Source organism: Betta splendens, chromosome 11 (genome assembly GCF_900634795.4).
Source record: "Betta splendens chromosome 11, fBetSpl5.4, whole genome shotgun sequence".
In the NCBI taxonomy this organism is placed as follows: Eukaryota; Metazoa; Chordata; class Actinopteri; order Anabantiformes; family Osphronemidae; genus Betta; species Betta splendens.
Genome location: NC_040891.2, coordinates 4,863,850 through 4,880,097, shown reverse-complemented (window position 1 = coordinate 4,880,097; position 16,248 = coordinate 4,863,850). Strand labels below are relative to the sequence as shown.

The 16,248-nt window shown below is 39.3% G+C and overlaps 1 protein-coding gene across 3 annotated transcripts in view; it reads right to left on the bottom strand.

Annotated features, from left to right (window-relative positions):
- Window positions 1-16,248, bottom strand: part of ctdp1 (CTD (carboxy-terminal domain, RNA polymerase II, polypeptide A) phosphatase, subunit 1) — a 33,247-nt gene that overhangs the window by 13,642 nt on the left and 3,357 nt on the right. The window contains exons 6-13 of one of the 3 annotated variants that reach the window (XM_041072771.2): window positions 15,311-15,401; window positions 14,608-14,774; window positions 12,729-13,733; window positions 11,385-11,526; window positions 10,525-10,755; window positions 9,702-9,855; window positions 2,366-2,580; window positions 2,090-2,147 (exon numbers count right to left, since the gene is read on the bottom strand). In XM_041072771.2, the coding sequence (XP_040928705.1) occupies window positions 2,105-2,147; window positions 2,366-2,580; window positions 9,702-9,855; window positions 10,525-10,755; window positions 11,385-11,526; window positions 12,729-13,733; window positions 14,608-14,774; window positions 15,311-15,401 (2,048 nt within the window). In that variant the 3' untranslated portion in view covers window positions 2,090-2,104. Of the gene's footprint in view, window positions 1-2,089; window positions 2,148-2,365; window positions 2,581-9,701; window positions 9,856-10,524; window positions 10,756-11,384; window positions 11,527-12,728; window positions 13,734-14,607; window positions 14,775-15,310; window positions 15,402-16,248 lie in introns of those variants that run through there. The other 2 variants (XM_029166406.3, XM_029166408.3) reach the window with 2 other exon arrangements.

Here is a 16,248-nt window from a genome sequence, read left to right as displayed (position 1 = left end):
GAGCAACACCTTAATTTTAGACGGAAACAACAAAGAAAGGTGGGAACATATCCTGAATGATGAAGAGAACAAAAAACACATACTGATCCCTACAGTATCTTAGCAACAGATGTATGTCTATTTTGTGGCAAATATATGAAAGTGCTGAAGCTGGTGATGGAGTCTGAAAGAATGGAGACTATTAAGCCAGCATCCGGAGAAGTAGAGGTCCCACTGAGCTGTGTCTATATCAGGAAGCCGTTACACGACTACTTCTATAAATCTTCAATTGCCTCTAATGGCCTACTGGGCAACAATACAGTCAAATTCTTTTTTCTGTCAGACAGGAGAATTACATTAATGCAGCCTCATGCAGCTACAGGTGGATGTTGGACATCTCTTTTGTTCTCTTCCATAGTTGGTTTATAACATTTGTTACAATACATAGTACACACTTACTCCTCGCTGTAAGAATCCAATGATGGATTCACACTTGAATTGAAGTTTTACACATATCAACTTTAACATGGGTAAAATTTTGGAAAAGACAGATTAATATGGGAGATATTTCATTACCTGTTTTGGTTAAACAGGGGGTCTTTCTGTTCTTTAGCCAAGCATCATTACAAAGCATAGCACAATTAACCCAGTATGGACACCAAGAGCACCCAATATCGCAAGACATGTCCATAGCAAGGTACATGCACTTACTGCTACCTATAATTAGCATTGTAACTAATAACCAATATATCAAATCATGTTATCCACCCACTGAGCTTGGTTACTTATTGGGCTGAACAACAAAACAACTCTGACAAGTGCTTTTTATTCAGTTTCAGTTTTTAAATTACTTTGAAGTGCAGTGGCAACTATTTATCATGATCTTCATCACCTGTGAGCAGAATGTTTTCACACGCACAGCCCAGGTAACACAGTGGTAGATAGTGGTAAAACTACAGAGCTCAGGCAAAGCATGACCAGGTACAGTAAAGCTATGATATCATTAGACTACATTACCAGGAGGACTCCAAAACTCATGTGTCAATTGGAATCCACACTTTCAGACTGAACACATACTTTCCACTTGTCAAGCTGTCTAATCATGTGCAGCTCCTCTGTGCCACAGGCCTGACGGGAGTTAAGACTTCCAGAGGTTTCCCACAGTGAATAAACAACACTGTGGACAGTGTATTTCAGGCTCGACTCATTAGTAGCATCCAAGGTGTCAGACCAGGTGACAGATGGACTGACTAGTCCAAAAGATGAGGGCAAAACAAATAATGCTGCCTGCTGAGGCCCGGGCAACCATGGAAAGTGAGCCAGACCAAAATCGAGCCTTTTACCTTCCTACGTTTGAGAATACACTAAACAAGATATGTTGACGATCTGCAAAGCTGAAATGTCTTACAAACACAAAACCTAAGTCTGACGAAGGAGGTGTAGTTGAATAACAAATGTTGCTGTCCTCTGTCTTCAAAACACATACCTGCACGATTTGTGACAAATATTTTAAAAGCTTTTTTGTCAGGCTGAGCAAACCTTTAGCTGGGTTTTTAAAACTTTTCATGCCAGACATTAATGGGAATTGTGTGAGAAAACAGGTTTTTGATAATGGATGCTACAGCGAAACCCTGATAGCGGATTCCAAACACCCTCAATCCCAGACTGAGGGTTTCACATCACGCTGTTACATGCAAACTTGCAACCACAGAACAAGAAATTCACATTACATGTCTAAGAAGATAATGGAATGTGTGGGTATTTGTGAGCAATGTAAAGGCAGCCTGAGGCAAGTGTAATGCCGCACATTAAAGAAAACTAAAGTTGTTAGTTGTGGACTTATGTATATTCCATGCTAGGAATATAGTATTATTATAATCTAAATCTAACAGATGAACTCAGTCCTGTCCTTTAGCAATAAAAAACACTCATATGTTCAGAGTCCTTCAAATGCATGCTGTCTGTTTGGAATCCGTCTCCATGGCAATGGATCAGACCGTCTGGCTTCCACATAGCCACGCTGATGAAGTGGTGTGTAATGATAGCCAGTGCAAAACTGCAGACTGCAGAATATATTGTACATTAGCGTACTCAGACTTAGAGCCTTGAAAAGCAGCAAACCGGCTTAAGATTCATACCTGGAGGTGTTTATGTAAGTGGAAGAGGATCTACGGTGGGGAAGAAGGGGGTGATGACACAGAGGAAATAAAAAGGAATCTGTGTCACAGCAAATATTTTAACTAGAGGAAGATGCAGACAGACAAAACACATATGTTGCACACTCTACTCAGGATTGACTGGAGTATTCACAAGGGTAGAAATCAGTTGTCGACGTGAGAATGCCCGAAACACCAAACTCTACTAAATGTTGCTTTGACTTTCTCACCTTGGCACAGCACCTGGCAGACAGGCTTCTGTGGCTGGTGTCTGAAGTCTCTCCTCCACACTCAACGGCTGAGGCTCGAGCTTCCTTCCTGCTGTCTGTCCAGCCCCTGGCTGCTGCTGCTGCTCTTCTTCATCCTCCACCTCCTCATTAACTGGCTTCTCTTTCCCTCTGCCCTCACTCTCGTTGTCGCTCTCCTCTCCTAAGATGTCATCCACCTGTGTTTTGGGGTTGTTGTTTTTTTGGAGGGGGGAAAAAAAGAGTTTTTGTGAGCTAGTGTTTAGGTTTTGTGCAGGACCTGCTCAAGGGACTTGAGCCGAAAGGGGCTTATCCCATCACATAACATGGCTGCATATATATTTAACTGCCATTAAGATCTTTTTGTTTATAACTTAATGACAAAATAAAACATTATTTAATTTCCATGTAATTACAATGCACATTTTTTCTTTTTAATTGGGGGGGGGGCAACAATTTAAATGTGTAACTTAACGACGTGAGTTGACATTAAGGAATATGTCAATCACTTACATTCTCTTACTCACCGATTTACTGTGGCATGCAGCTTGGTTGGAAAGACTAGTGCATATGCACACTGAGGGCACATGCAGTGCGCTAGTGTTGTAATGACATGCATAGTGACCACAGAGCAGCTGTTTAAACTGTTTGAAGTTAGAAATCAAAGAACACTGCCTCAAGACAAATACATACACCATCAGCATAACAATCTGATAAGATATTACACCTTATTGCTAGACACCGTTCTTACATCTGGACTTGCAGGACAGGGGCTGGCTTTAACATGACAAGACCAAATCCAACACGACTGCCACAAAGAATATGAAAACCACACAATGTGCGAATAAAACCTTCCTGACAAGAAGGACACCATCAGATTACAGCAAAATATAAAACATGCTGTCAGTAATTGGGATTCAGGAGACAAAGTAACAACTTAAATTGGTTGAGGGAGATGGTTTCCAACAACAGAATATTTTAGACCTTAGATGCACAGTACTTGGCTAAAGATTCTGCAGTCCAGATTAGCTTGATTATGCAACTGTACGTAACAATATAATTATATTGTATATGTGTATGTTTAAGTATATGTTACAATATTTAGCATAACTCTACAAGGTACAAGCTTAAAAATCACCTATCCAATATTGTAAACTATGAAGTAAATTCAAGGTAATTAAAAGTCAAAAAGGCCATTTTAATGTGGGGCCACTGATAGAGTCATGACATTACATAAAGAGAAAGTCAAAAGTAAATTTGTATATTGGAATATTGAGACATGTTTTAAAAGCAAAACCGGCTCATTAATCTTGCATCAATGGCTCAAAAGGTTAATGACCATTTAGAACAGGTTAGCCAATTCACAACCATCAAATTAATGCAAATCTGAGGTAAATATTGCTTTAGAAAATATGCATGTTCTTGTCCAGCGACTCATTAGCAGCTTGAGAGAGGGAGAAAACAGGAATTAATGCAGAGGGATGTACTCTTGGGCCGAGAGCCAGGGTCATTACTGGCATCAAATCTTGCTCATTATGGCCTTGTTGTCAATTATTTGGACAGCAAAGATTGCCTTGGTAGCTGGTAAAGGTAGAGGAATCTGCTGATTTATCCATCTGAATTTAAAAATAAAAGGTGAATGACACAGCAGGGCAACAGCAAAGGGGAATCTAATTTTTCTATGTATGAGGAATAGAAACCAGTCATGGACAGAGTCTTACTTTAGCACACTTTGGACCAGAGGAGGTTTTATGTGCAGTTCTTATCTATGACTGACAAATACCATTAAGGCACGCTGCCGCATATGGCCAATGGGGAAATGTCTGCTTCTTATCACTACCCTTTAAAACCTAACCTTCTAAAATTTGTTATGTCAAGAAAGGTCCTACAACTTCAGTGGAAATGGAAGCATTAACCATCCGTACAAACTCCCACAGCATCCTTTTACCAGCTTTAATAAAAGGCCAGACAAGAAGCAAACCATGACACTTCTAAATGGCACGGCTCAAAGCCAGTCAACAGTCACATCACTGGTTTTAATTATGGATATTTGTACTATTTAGTTTAAGCAAATCTATTCAATTCTATACTATAATGTTATGTACTGTTTCAGGGGAATCGTACAGAAAATCTCAAGAAAACCAGCTAAGACTCACTGGACATAGATGTTTTAATTTCAGATTCAAATCCAGCCTGAGGTGTAACTGTAAAAAATTCATGTGAAGCAAAATAATATGACAGTCATTCATTTTAAATCAAAGGCAGCAGTTAGACGTAGCAGTTACTGTGGGAGCAGTGACCTGCTGTTGCACTGAGCGTTGAGCTGAGGCTGAACTACGGCCAACTTAAAAGCTGTTGCCAAACATGGTTTTGATTGACTTTGTGCAACACCTCACTTTGTACTAAATATCTGCTACACCTTGAAAAGTCAGAGTCGTGAAGTCAATTTAATTTTGATATATTACGCAAGGTTAGCTTTTCTATCCATCACCATCTAATAACAATTTTCAAAGCACTACTAACTACACCAATATAAGTTAAACCACAGGAGGTGAACAAGAACAAGTAATTCTGTCGACAAGGAGCAACTTCCCAAAGAAAAACTTAACAGTTGATCTTTGCTGCATAAAACTGATAAGAGTAAATTTAAATCCTCCAACCACCTATTTTGACATTACCTTGCCCTTTAAGGCTCATGGGTGCTGGGGCAAATCTAAGATGGCAAGAAAAAAAAAGGGTCAGTCCCTCACATAGACACCAACATTAGACAACCACTCATAGTCAAACAGACTATGTGCAATTTCAAGTGACGCAGGTAAAATAAGTACTTGTCCTTGGAGTGTGGGAGGAAGCTGCAGTACCCAAAAGAAAACCCACGCAGACATGGCAACATGAAAACCTCACGATAAGGCCTCTCTGGCTGAACCCCTGAGTTTAGGGGTAAGGCCACAGTGCTAATTACACCACCGTGTGCCTTCATGAAACCACCACTACATTTGGAGACGTCAGAACCAGGAGAAAATCAACAGCTTACTGGCTATTTTAGAGCCAGGCCTAACTTTGATTTAAACCTGAGCAAGTAAAATAGTTCACCAAAGACCCAAAGTTACAGATCTATTAAGGGGGGGAATAATTTCTTTCTGACTAGATCTCAAGAGTTCCCAAGATCCCAAGAAGAGTTTGTATTTTCACTCCACCTCCAACCTACTCCTACATGAACGCTGAAGCACTCAGACGTTGAGATTACCACATTCTTCCGAGAACTAGAATTCTTAAGAGGCTCTGAAAACAGGAAGATACTGGCTTCTTTTCACCATCATCTCAGAAAAGACATGCTACACTGCAGCTGAGGTTAGTCGAGGGTGGTTACATAAGGCTGCAGTGAAAAAATTAGTTTGGAACAGAACAGCCTCAAACTTGAAATACTTCAGAGTTCATTCAGAGGTACCAGATTTCAGAGGGTTTTTATATCAATGATGTACTTTTCCTAATCTGTAGGTTTGTAGAATGGATGCCAATTGTTTGAGCAAAGACCAAAATAAAAAAAAGATATTTCTGTCAGTCTGCCAAGAAATGTGCAAATATAGATGGGACTAGAGGGAATATTCAAATTATTGATATTCAAGTTCTCCAGGTCCAGACTGACGAATTCTGTTTGGATGATGAAGTGCTTGTCTGGGAGGAGCAAATTGGTTTTCTGCTTTTGACCCTGTACCACTTCTCTTTCTTTTAACTTGCTTCTTTGTAAACAGTGAAACAATAAAAACTGTATATTTTCAGGACCATGGACAGCAGCACATGCCCAGTCAAAAAGGAAAGTGATGAGCTCAGCTCACCTGCTGTATGTTGAAAATAATGATCTAAACTGATTGGAAATGATTACAGTAAATTCTTATTTTATTAACAATAAAACAATGAAAGGTTTATAATAGGTTAATTACCAAACTTGGAAACAATTCCACCATTAAGTGCTTTTAAATCAAGTGAAGGCTCATCATTCACTGAATCCTTTTCCTCTAACCACATGTACAGTATCTGTGGCTGCTTTGACATGACTGCTGTATTCATGCTGCAACTCTACTCCTGGTGGACATCGCTCTGTGATTCTTGATGTATCTCGACAAAACACTCCCTGCAAGTCTATTCTGCGGACCCACACAAACGCTCGTACAGCCCAGTAACCCTGAGGCATGATATGCTACCGAGGATGTGAGAGATCAATACCTGCATGCAGGGAAAGAGCTGAGATCACTGTGACTTATGGCAGTGCCAGATCTCCTATGATCCTGGGCGTAATGAGACATGTCTCTGAAGGCCCTTGTGACAATAAACATCACACACATAAACACTGACCTGTGTCTAAAGCTTCACCTGCCTTTGTAAGCTTTACTTATTAGGACTTGAAATATTTTGAACCCAAACACTTAATTCTACAAATAAACTGACTAAAATAAATCTGAATGTCTTGTGAGTATGTATGTAGCTTGTTTAATAATTTATTAATTAGTAAATATGCCTGAAAACCAATGCTAACAGTAAAAAGCGGAATTAAAATGCATTAGTTTTGGAGTGTTTAAAACAGTGACAATACTACAGCATGCTGCCATTACCATTTAACAGAGGGGTGCGAGTCCTTATGGTACCTGACTGTTACCTAACACAGCGTGTGAGGTAATCAAGCCCGTTGCAGTCATCAAACATCCAACAAGGGAACAGCGATTAAAAAAAGGTCACCCAAAATCACTGCTGTGATGCTTTGCTGGGCAACTCTGCACATGCTGCTGCAGGTAGGCAGACACATGGGCCCATGTAACCGCCGGTGACATTTAAACGTGAGGCTGTCTACCTGACTCAGACGTGTACCTTGCTCCAGCCAATTAAGACCAGTTTTTTTCCCTTTACCCTGGTGATCTAGAGTGTTTAAGGATGTCACACGCTGCCCTTTAGCTATGGCAGTCTGAGAAGGATGACATTTGAAATACAGTGTCCCTACAAAGAATCCTTCCTTTGAGTTGGTCTCTTTACTTTTTAGCACTTTTAGCAGTATAAAATATGTTAGGTGAGAAATTTGTTTTCATAAAAAAAAAAAAAAAAAAGTTGCCACATACTGTTTGCAAATCCTGACAGTCTGACAGAAATCTTTCTTTTGTGCAGCAGTAGTATTATTTTCAAGTGGCTGATCTTCATTTAAGACTGAAAGTTCTTCTTGAGGCTAATCGAAAACTTTACAGTACAGTGTCCACAAACGGTGTAGATTCACTAGAATATAAATACTCATAAAAAGGTGTTTAACGGCTGGGAGATATGGATATAAAATGAATGAATCGCTGTTTTTTTGGAGGTTGTAAAAATAAATGTGATGCAGAACTGCACCTTCTCAAAGCACATAAAGAGACTAAAGCCTTTCCAAAAAGGCAAAGCACAGCAGTTTTCAGAGTGACTAGTTGCCTGCAGCTACAAAGTTTGAAATTAACTCACTTAATAATTGGACAGAGTTTTGCAGAACACTAAATGGGGTCAAGTTGTCAATTACAGTATGACCAATTACACTAACATCCACATCATCCAATTAACATCAGCAAAGTCCACTGCGTTTCCATGCAGAATATGTAAATCATAAAAAGAAAAGAAATAAAAACTACAGAAGGAGAAGGTGCATCCAAAGATTTGATTAGAAGTGTCTACTAAATTGGTAACCCACAAAATTTCAAACAATGCTTCTTTTGTACAATAAAAGGGACAAATAATTGTCTCTAGCCTACATGTGAACCCACTTCAGACATGGGCTGTATAGCCATGTCCCACGTAAACGAGCCACGAGGCTCTTTCTTCTGAATAATCACCTGCTAAGTGGCTCTTGGCAGATCTCAAGGATCCGCTTTCCACATTTTCCCCCACTTAACCATTAGCAAAATTCTGCCTCCATTAAAAGTATTATCCAAGCAGGAGGTAAAGAGGTCTGTGACGCTAGTAATCACTCCACATACCTTGCTAGAATGGCAAATAATGAAACGTAGGAGGTACATGAAAGTATATGTAAGAAGACTCGATGACAGCCTGGACGTGTATAAAAATGCCTCATTATTGCTGTTAATATTACAAAACACACTTCATTAACATATGCAGTAAAGTTGTCTGATTGGGATGCATAAATAATAGTAAAAATGAAAAATCCTAGGACCACATTAATTATGTGGAAAAGCACAGATGTAAGAATGTGCAGGTCACCACAATTACAAGGGGCAAAAACAACTTAAGGAGCAATATTAACTTGCAATATTAAATGTGGCCCACAGAAACTTTAGAACACAAACATATTTGGGAAGAGCTTTTGTGTGTTATGATGTGTTGATGATAAGATAATAAGCAAATAAATTTTGGAAAGATGTCTGGCCACACATGGGTCAGTAGGGCTGTGTATTGGTGATACAATACATATGACAATAGAGGGGATATGCTATATTACAATATTTTTGGAACTATATGTTTACAGTACATTGTAAATTCTAAAAATGTAATTTGAGGGTTTTTTACCACCTAAAATCTAAAAGTAATGAATATGGTATTTTACTTTCTACATATAGTTTAGTATGGGTTAAACATCTACTTTTAGATATTTGTTATAGAATTTCTATAGAATTGCTGTTTATGGACTTGAAGGTTTGACCACAGCAGTGACATTGAGGCTGGTCACTGGTTTTATTTTCCTGAACTTTACAATACCTTATCTTTAGAGATCATAAGCTTTTTCATTAACTTTTTATTATTGTTTCTATTTGTCATGTTTTTGAGAGATGATTTTAGAGAATTAATACGTTTATAAATAAATATAATAATAATAATAGTTCAATTAGCACTAAATGACACAGTAAATCAGGTAAAACAGAGCAGGACAGACACAGAGGTACTTTCAGTTGTCAACATCAATCAAGTTATTTCACTGCCATAAGCATCTGAAAGTGGAACAGCTTGGCCCTCTAATGGAGAGCGATATTATTGTAGGCGGTGCAGTTTAGTCCTCGTGTGAGGTTAATCCTGGCCAAACAGTGGCGTGACTACTGAGACATACAGTCACTGTTCACTTTATTAGGTACATAAGTACAGTCTAAATCATTTCAACATAGCAACTATGTAATAATTGTATTGGAATTTACAGCAAAGTGTCTGTATCAGATCAAATTAAACTTTACACTTATACCCAATAAATTAGTGTGTATTAATTGATTTATATTGAGAAGCACAGTATTTGGTCTGAAGGTATAACATGACCATAATACAGCAAACAGTAAATAACAGGGGGAGGTATTGTCTTCATGCTCACCTCTTTGTCCATGCTCTCCAGATCCTCCTTGCAAAGCATGTACAGTGGCATTGTTTCCGACATGCTTGGCTGTCTCTTCCGACGAGATGGCCCCGGCTGCTCGTCTTCCTGGCTGGACCCAGCAGTGTCATCTTGCTGACTCTTGGAAGTTCCCCTGACAACAGACAAAAACCTGTTATGAAAGTCAACTGTTTTATACAAATGAATGCACTGACTAATTCGTCTCATTAGTGGCCCACTTAGGGAAATTTAGTACGCTCAACCTGTCTAACAATATTATTTGTAGTTGTTGTATTTTTAGTAATCTTGAGAAAATAATCTACACATTTTTCACAACACAATTAAAGGGTGCAAGTGTCATTGGAATGAGTGAAGGGTAAGAACTGAAAGGCTTAAAAAATGTAAATCTTATGTGGCAACAGGAAGCTTCTATTCTTGCTCTGGGAAATACTGAATTGAATGTATCTTCTGTGATGATGAATCAATAAAGGAAGCTAATTACAGGCTTCTGAATATTTATTATACCAGCATCTAAGGAAGATCATTTTGTGTGAGAGTACTTGATATGATCTATGTAAAAGATACAAGACAAACAAGTTAAAGTTAAAGTTGAAGACTTATGAAATGACAATGGGATCAACCTCAATGATATTGTATCTCACTTTTTCTCTGTGAAATTCTTACATTTTTACTATGTAAAAGCCAGAAAGCATCTATTACAATGTAAAGTCCCCTGTGACCCAGATCGTATACACTACTTATATTTCTATATTGTATTGTATTTCAAAGTTGCATTGTACAAACCCGGTTATGTTTGCTGTACCTGAGACAAGACTGGTCTCTTTGCTCTGAGAGCAACAAGGACCCTGGTGCTTGGAGGTAGGGTGGTGGCCGTGAAACCGGTGGGTTCCTGCGGATAAGCTTTCCTGTGACGGGATCATAAGTCCGGGTCTCAGGCGCTGATGGTGGAGGTCTGTGGTGGATGGGAGCGGGTTGGAAAACGGGCTTTTGCAGGGAGCCGCGATTATCAGGGAAACCTAGTGGGCTGTTGCTCCTTCAATCAAAGAAGAATACAATTTGGAACACAGTTGGAAATGTTTGCATGGAAGTCATTGATATTGTGAGATTAATACATTATGTCAGCGGTCTGTAGTTACATACAAACATCATTGATTGTCAGTTCTGTGGTGCTGACGGGTTAGATTTTTTAAAACCAAAAGCTTATTAAAAAAAAAAAAAAAAAAAAAAGCTTATTAACCTCCCGTTAGCAAGATCAAGATCAACTACAGCTGCCAGCAATACAACATAAAAATAGTGTGTTTTACTGACTGAGAAAGAAGTCTTAAGGTTAAATCTAGTTACAGATGCATCATGATTCATCTAAACACAAATTAAGTATGTCTTAATCTAGTGACATCTACATTTTTGGTCAGTTTTCTTATTACGTGGAAAAAATGCCATCAATCTGTTTGAGGGAAGCATCATGAGTTATGTGCAGTCTATCATTAAGCTTCTGGAGTAGACTTGAAATCAACGCAATCAGACGTTTGGAGATTGTGCACTGAAGTCATGTCAAGCCACCATGTATGATTGCCACTGGCTGATTGATATGCCTGTATCCGTTTTCTTCCACTAGCCTTAGAAAAACCTGTAACGTCACGGCCCATTAGTCTGCTCTTTTACCGTGGCAATTTTGAGTAGTCATCCTTCAGTGGGTACAGGTGCTCCTCCACCCTTTCCCAGCGCTCAAGACAGGTCCATAGCCAGTCTGGGTTGACTACATTGAGGTGCTTACAACCCTGTGCCTGACGAACCTTCTCAGTGCCTGAGGGTGCGAAAGGAAATCATGAATGAGAAAGTAGCAAAAATGAGAGCTACCTTGCAAAAGCTTGATGACACAATAGGCTGCTTGAAAAGTCAGAGGATAAATAAAGTAAGTTTCATTAAATCTTCTTCTAACCCTTGCATACAACCCAGCAGGGTAGAACAGGCTTTAAGAAACTGAGCCCTTTGTAGCATTGTTTCTGTTCTAAAAAAAAAAAAACATAAAAAAAAACATGTTGCAAATGTTCAAAGTGAAACAGTACAGCCTGAGCGTGGTCGTAAAGGTTAAAAAAAAAGCTTCCATTTAATATACTTTTCACAAGCTCTTTGATTTGTGGTTGTCGCCATTGGGAGAAAGAAAAATAGCCGTCAGTGTTCTCCAGGTTCTGCACGCAGTGAACTGTCTTACTGCCGTTCAACTTTACAACAGCAAATGAGCTGTCTCTAGGAACTACAGTACAAAGAAATCAATTTTAAGCATCATTATGTATAAAGCCGTGTTAATCGATTGCTGGAGACAAATGCACAGTAGAAACAAAAACATCCACATCTGCAAAACGCTGTTTGAGAGGCTCCCCTCTAAAAATACGATCGCCGACTGTGTTCACATCCACAATCACAAAAAAGGTTTAGGAAGGAGAGTTTTTCTTTCCTGCAATATTTATTATGTTGTTTTGTAATATTAACATTTACTTAATTAATATTATCTATAATTATGTTTACCCTCTGCAGACCTGCTTCAGACAGGTGCTGCACAGTTGTACAACCTTGTCATAAGTTAACCAGAGTTCATCACATTGGCATTCACCTGTTTCCAGTGGCTGACCTCAGAAATACACTAATGAGAGTCTATTCCAGCTCAATTATCTGAAAATATGTCAGTAAGGCTGACATTTAAACAAGCTTCCTGAATGTGAGCCTCATTAGGAGACCATTACTTAATTAATATAATGAATGGTTCCAGCACATGGCTAATGAAGGGTTTCTTAATTATACTCAGAAAAGGTATGAAATGATTTTCATTTACCTAAATTTCTAAACAAATAACTAATAAGTCAAACCTTTAGACCGTGCACAAATATATTTCTATATATTTGATGATGTGACTTGATGATGAGTAAGACGCAGATATTTGCTTTATTACAGAGATTACAGAGTAAAATGAAGGAGGTTCCCAGCTCAGATAAATAAACGTCTACATACCAGCTCTCGCTGCGATGAGATGTGTTGTTCGACTGGGATCTTGGTCACCAAGAACCAGGCTTTTGCCGATCTTGGCGCCCAGGGCCTTGGCGTGGTAGTACTCACGAGTCCTCTCCATGGGATAGCTGGTCGGGTACAGACCGCTGAACACTATCGTTGTGCCCTCCAGAGTCTTGCTTTTCAGCTCTGGGACAATCTTGCGGATGTCTGGCGTTTCCGAGGCCGTCTTCTTCAGGTAGCCTTCATACCGGCCATAATATTCTGCATGTATCCTTTCCAGCACTTCCTCCAGGTAGATCAGGTGATCATCATGGTCGTTGTCAGCTTCTTCTTCATCCTCCTCCTCCTCCTCCTCCATACTCTGGTCAAGCAGCTCCTCTCCCATAGTCACCCCCGATTGTTCACTATTCTGGGATTCTGTTTCTGGTTCTCTCTTATCTGAGCAGCCATTTCCCAGCTCGGGGTCTGGGAGAAGAACTCCTGAAGGTTCTGCTGCATCAGAACTGTTCTCTCCTTCACTTTGACCTTTAACGTCCCCTTCTTTTGATACATCGCCATCACTGGGCTCTTGTGGAACATCTTCGATACCAGATTTCACCGCCTGCCTTGACTTGCCTTCACTATCGCTTTCTGTAGAGGGAGGCTTTTCTCTAACAGAGTCACTGTCGCTGTCACTAGAAAGGTCAAAATCCAGGTTGTTGGACTCGTGCGTTGTTGATGAGTTTGCACCTTTTTGTGCCCGCACAGTCCTCGTATTTTCATCTTCTTTTACACTTGTTTTGTTACTTTCCTGAGATTCTCTCAACCCTGATCCAGACTCTGCCTCAGTCTCGGACACTTTAGTTTGTCCTGGTTCATGAGTCAAATAAGTAGATGGTTCTCCCTGAGACTTTGTGGACTCATCCTTTGAGGACACAATGTCCTTCGCCCTTTTCCTGAGCCCATTATTTTGCTCTTCCATGCCTGCTGATTCTGTGTTGTCTGATGGACGACTTGAGGAACCTCCTGTTGGAACAAGACGTGGGGGGCTTATTTTTATTAACCTCATAAAGCTAAGCTTCCAAATGACACTTTTGTTTTCTGTCCAAGAGACAACAGCTTTTGGCTCAAGAAGCTAGTCTGACTGTTCCTGTTGGCAAACAATTCTTGATAAAGATTCTTTCTCTGTACAATTCACTCTCACAAAACACATTGCAATAAGAAGCCACACACAACAAACAAAATATTTCTTTACTATTTGTTTGCTGTGCGTAGCTTATTTTATCTAAAAATAACTTGTTTAAAAGGTTGGGGCTCCTCCTCTGAAACCCTAATACAGTCTTGTTGCACTGCTGCCAGACAGTTTAATCAGTCTGGGTCAAAGAAGCTATGAAGTTTGAAATCAGCCTTGAGAATATAAAGGTGGCAAAAGCTACACTAATCAATGGTGTCTTCTATTCATGACTAATTTGCTATGCATTTATAGTTTGCAGACGCCCCCCTAAGAGAATCTTAATAAAAATGGAAACTATCACACGGTTTTAAATTATATCTACGAATCTATTGCTATTTGCTATTTCAGTGCTAGACAGCTATTTTACCAGAATCTGACACTCGCCATGGAGCAACCCGGTCCCCTAGCAGTTTGATGTCTGCTTTGATAATGAAACTGCAGGTCCAGTGTAAGGAAAATTATATAACAAAGAAACCGGACAGAATAAACATTTGCTTAACTAACACCTAGTCAGCTGATATAAAGATGTTAGACCAGTATTTAATTAAATGCCAGAATGTACAATGCATGATGCTGAATTTGAATAGAAGGTCAACAAATGATATAAGGACAAACCCCTCAAATAGAAAAATGAGCTTGTGTGATGTTTTGCACCAGGTGCTTTACCTTTCCTGCCCATCTGAGCTTCTCGCGATCCTGGTGGAGCATTGATGTCCCCTGTGCCCTGGAAGTAGATGTATTTCTTCACAGTGATGAGGTTCGGCGCAAACTTCCACACGTCCTCTCTGTCGTCGATTATACAGACCATCGAATCGCCACAAGGGAAAAGGTTTCTGCCAAGAAAATGACACATGAGACACTAACAAAAAGCGATGACCTTTACTAAACCTAAGCAAGCTGTTATTAAGCTGCCTTTTGCTGTTGTGTTATTTTGGAGACAAATAGTATGTTATGTGGTGAATTAAATTAAGTGGACCAGTAATTTATCACATCAATCTTCAAAGGCTTTGTTAGTAAATGTCAGAGACAAGCTTGCCTAAGTGGCACTGAGAGAATAATGGATCAATACTCCCTGAACTTGTTTACAAACATCCACTGTTGCACAATGTAGATTCAATAACCCTGTGCTGAGAATGCAAGGTTAATGTTTATGTGTTATATGTGATTGGTAGTGCTATGTGCGAGGCATTCAGGGACACCAAAGACAGTAGATCATAAGAGTTTTCAGAAGTCCTCAGAACATCACGTAATCAAATCCAACAATGTGAAACGATGTCAAGCCACTTAGCGAACAGATGGACACAAAGTAACGACTGAATGAGGTGCAAACAATCAATTTAGTTCTTTATTTCAAGAACAAAATGCCCACCTAAGATTCCCTGTCTTGGAGAAAGGATCGATGCATTCGTCTCTAGAAAGGATCCGATGGGAGAAAAGTTTTTTTTCAGGATCCAAAAAGCCTGAAAAGAAAATCAATGAAGAGTACGTGAAGAAATATATATATGAAAGTTTGAATTTTATTCAATTATATTCTTCCTTCCAAATACATCACACAATAGTTATATGACTCATAAAGCTGCTTATTTGAAATTATTGCTTAAATGTAAATATTTTCTCCTGTAAAGCCTGTGAAATTTTACAAAAACCTGATTTGAGGAATCTCCTCTCCTAAATAGCCTTTGTTGAAATCTTGAATTATAATGAAGCAATGCCTCTAAAATTAATCGAATACAACAAACAACAGCTAGAGGAGAGGATTCTGTAATCACTACACAAGCTGTCACAGGCTGCGGCACTGCTCTAAAACATATAGGGCCTGCATGAGGGCCAGTCGTAAAGTCTAGGTCAGAATGCAATAAGCATTCATCACATGTAGGCGGCACAGTACTGGACCTGGACTGCCTCTAACATATATAGCATGATGAAATATTGCAGCGTGAACACTGAATTGCCGGCATACAAACCACAAACTACACGCTCCCTAGAAAAACATTTTCATTTAGGAGAGAGCAATCACCAGCTCAAGTCTGGATAAAAGCGCCAGCCAAAATGGTAATGCAAAAATATTAAGTAGCTTAAAATGGATTTTAATAATGTAGCACGCCTGCCTTCAAATGGCACAAACACATCAGAAATACATAATCTGCTGAATAGAAAAGTGGGGAGACGATTCCCTCTTGTGGCTGCAGACAGACAGCGCAAGTAGAAAACCAAGACTTTACTCTGTCAAAATCAAAATAATTTACATTCTACTATATCCCGAAAGGACAGATCAGCCATACTGCGGGAGAAGTGCAGCAAAATATA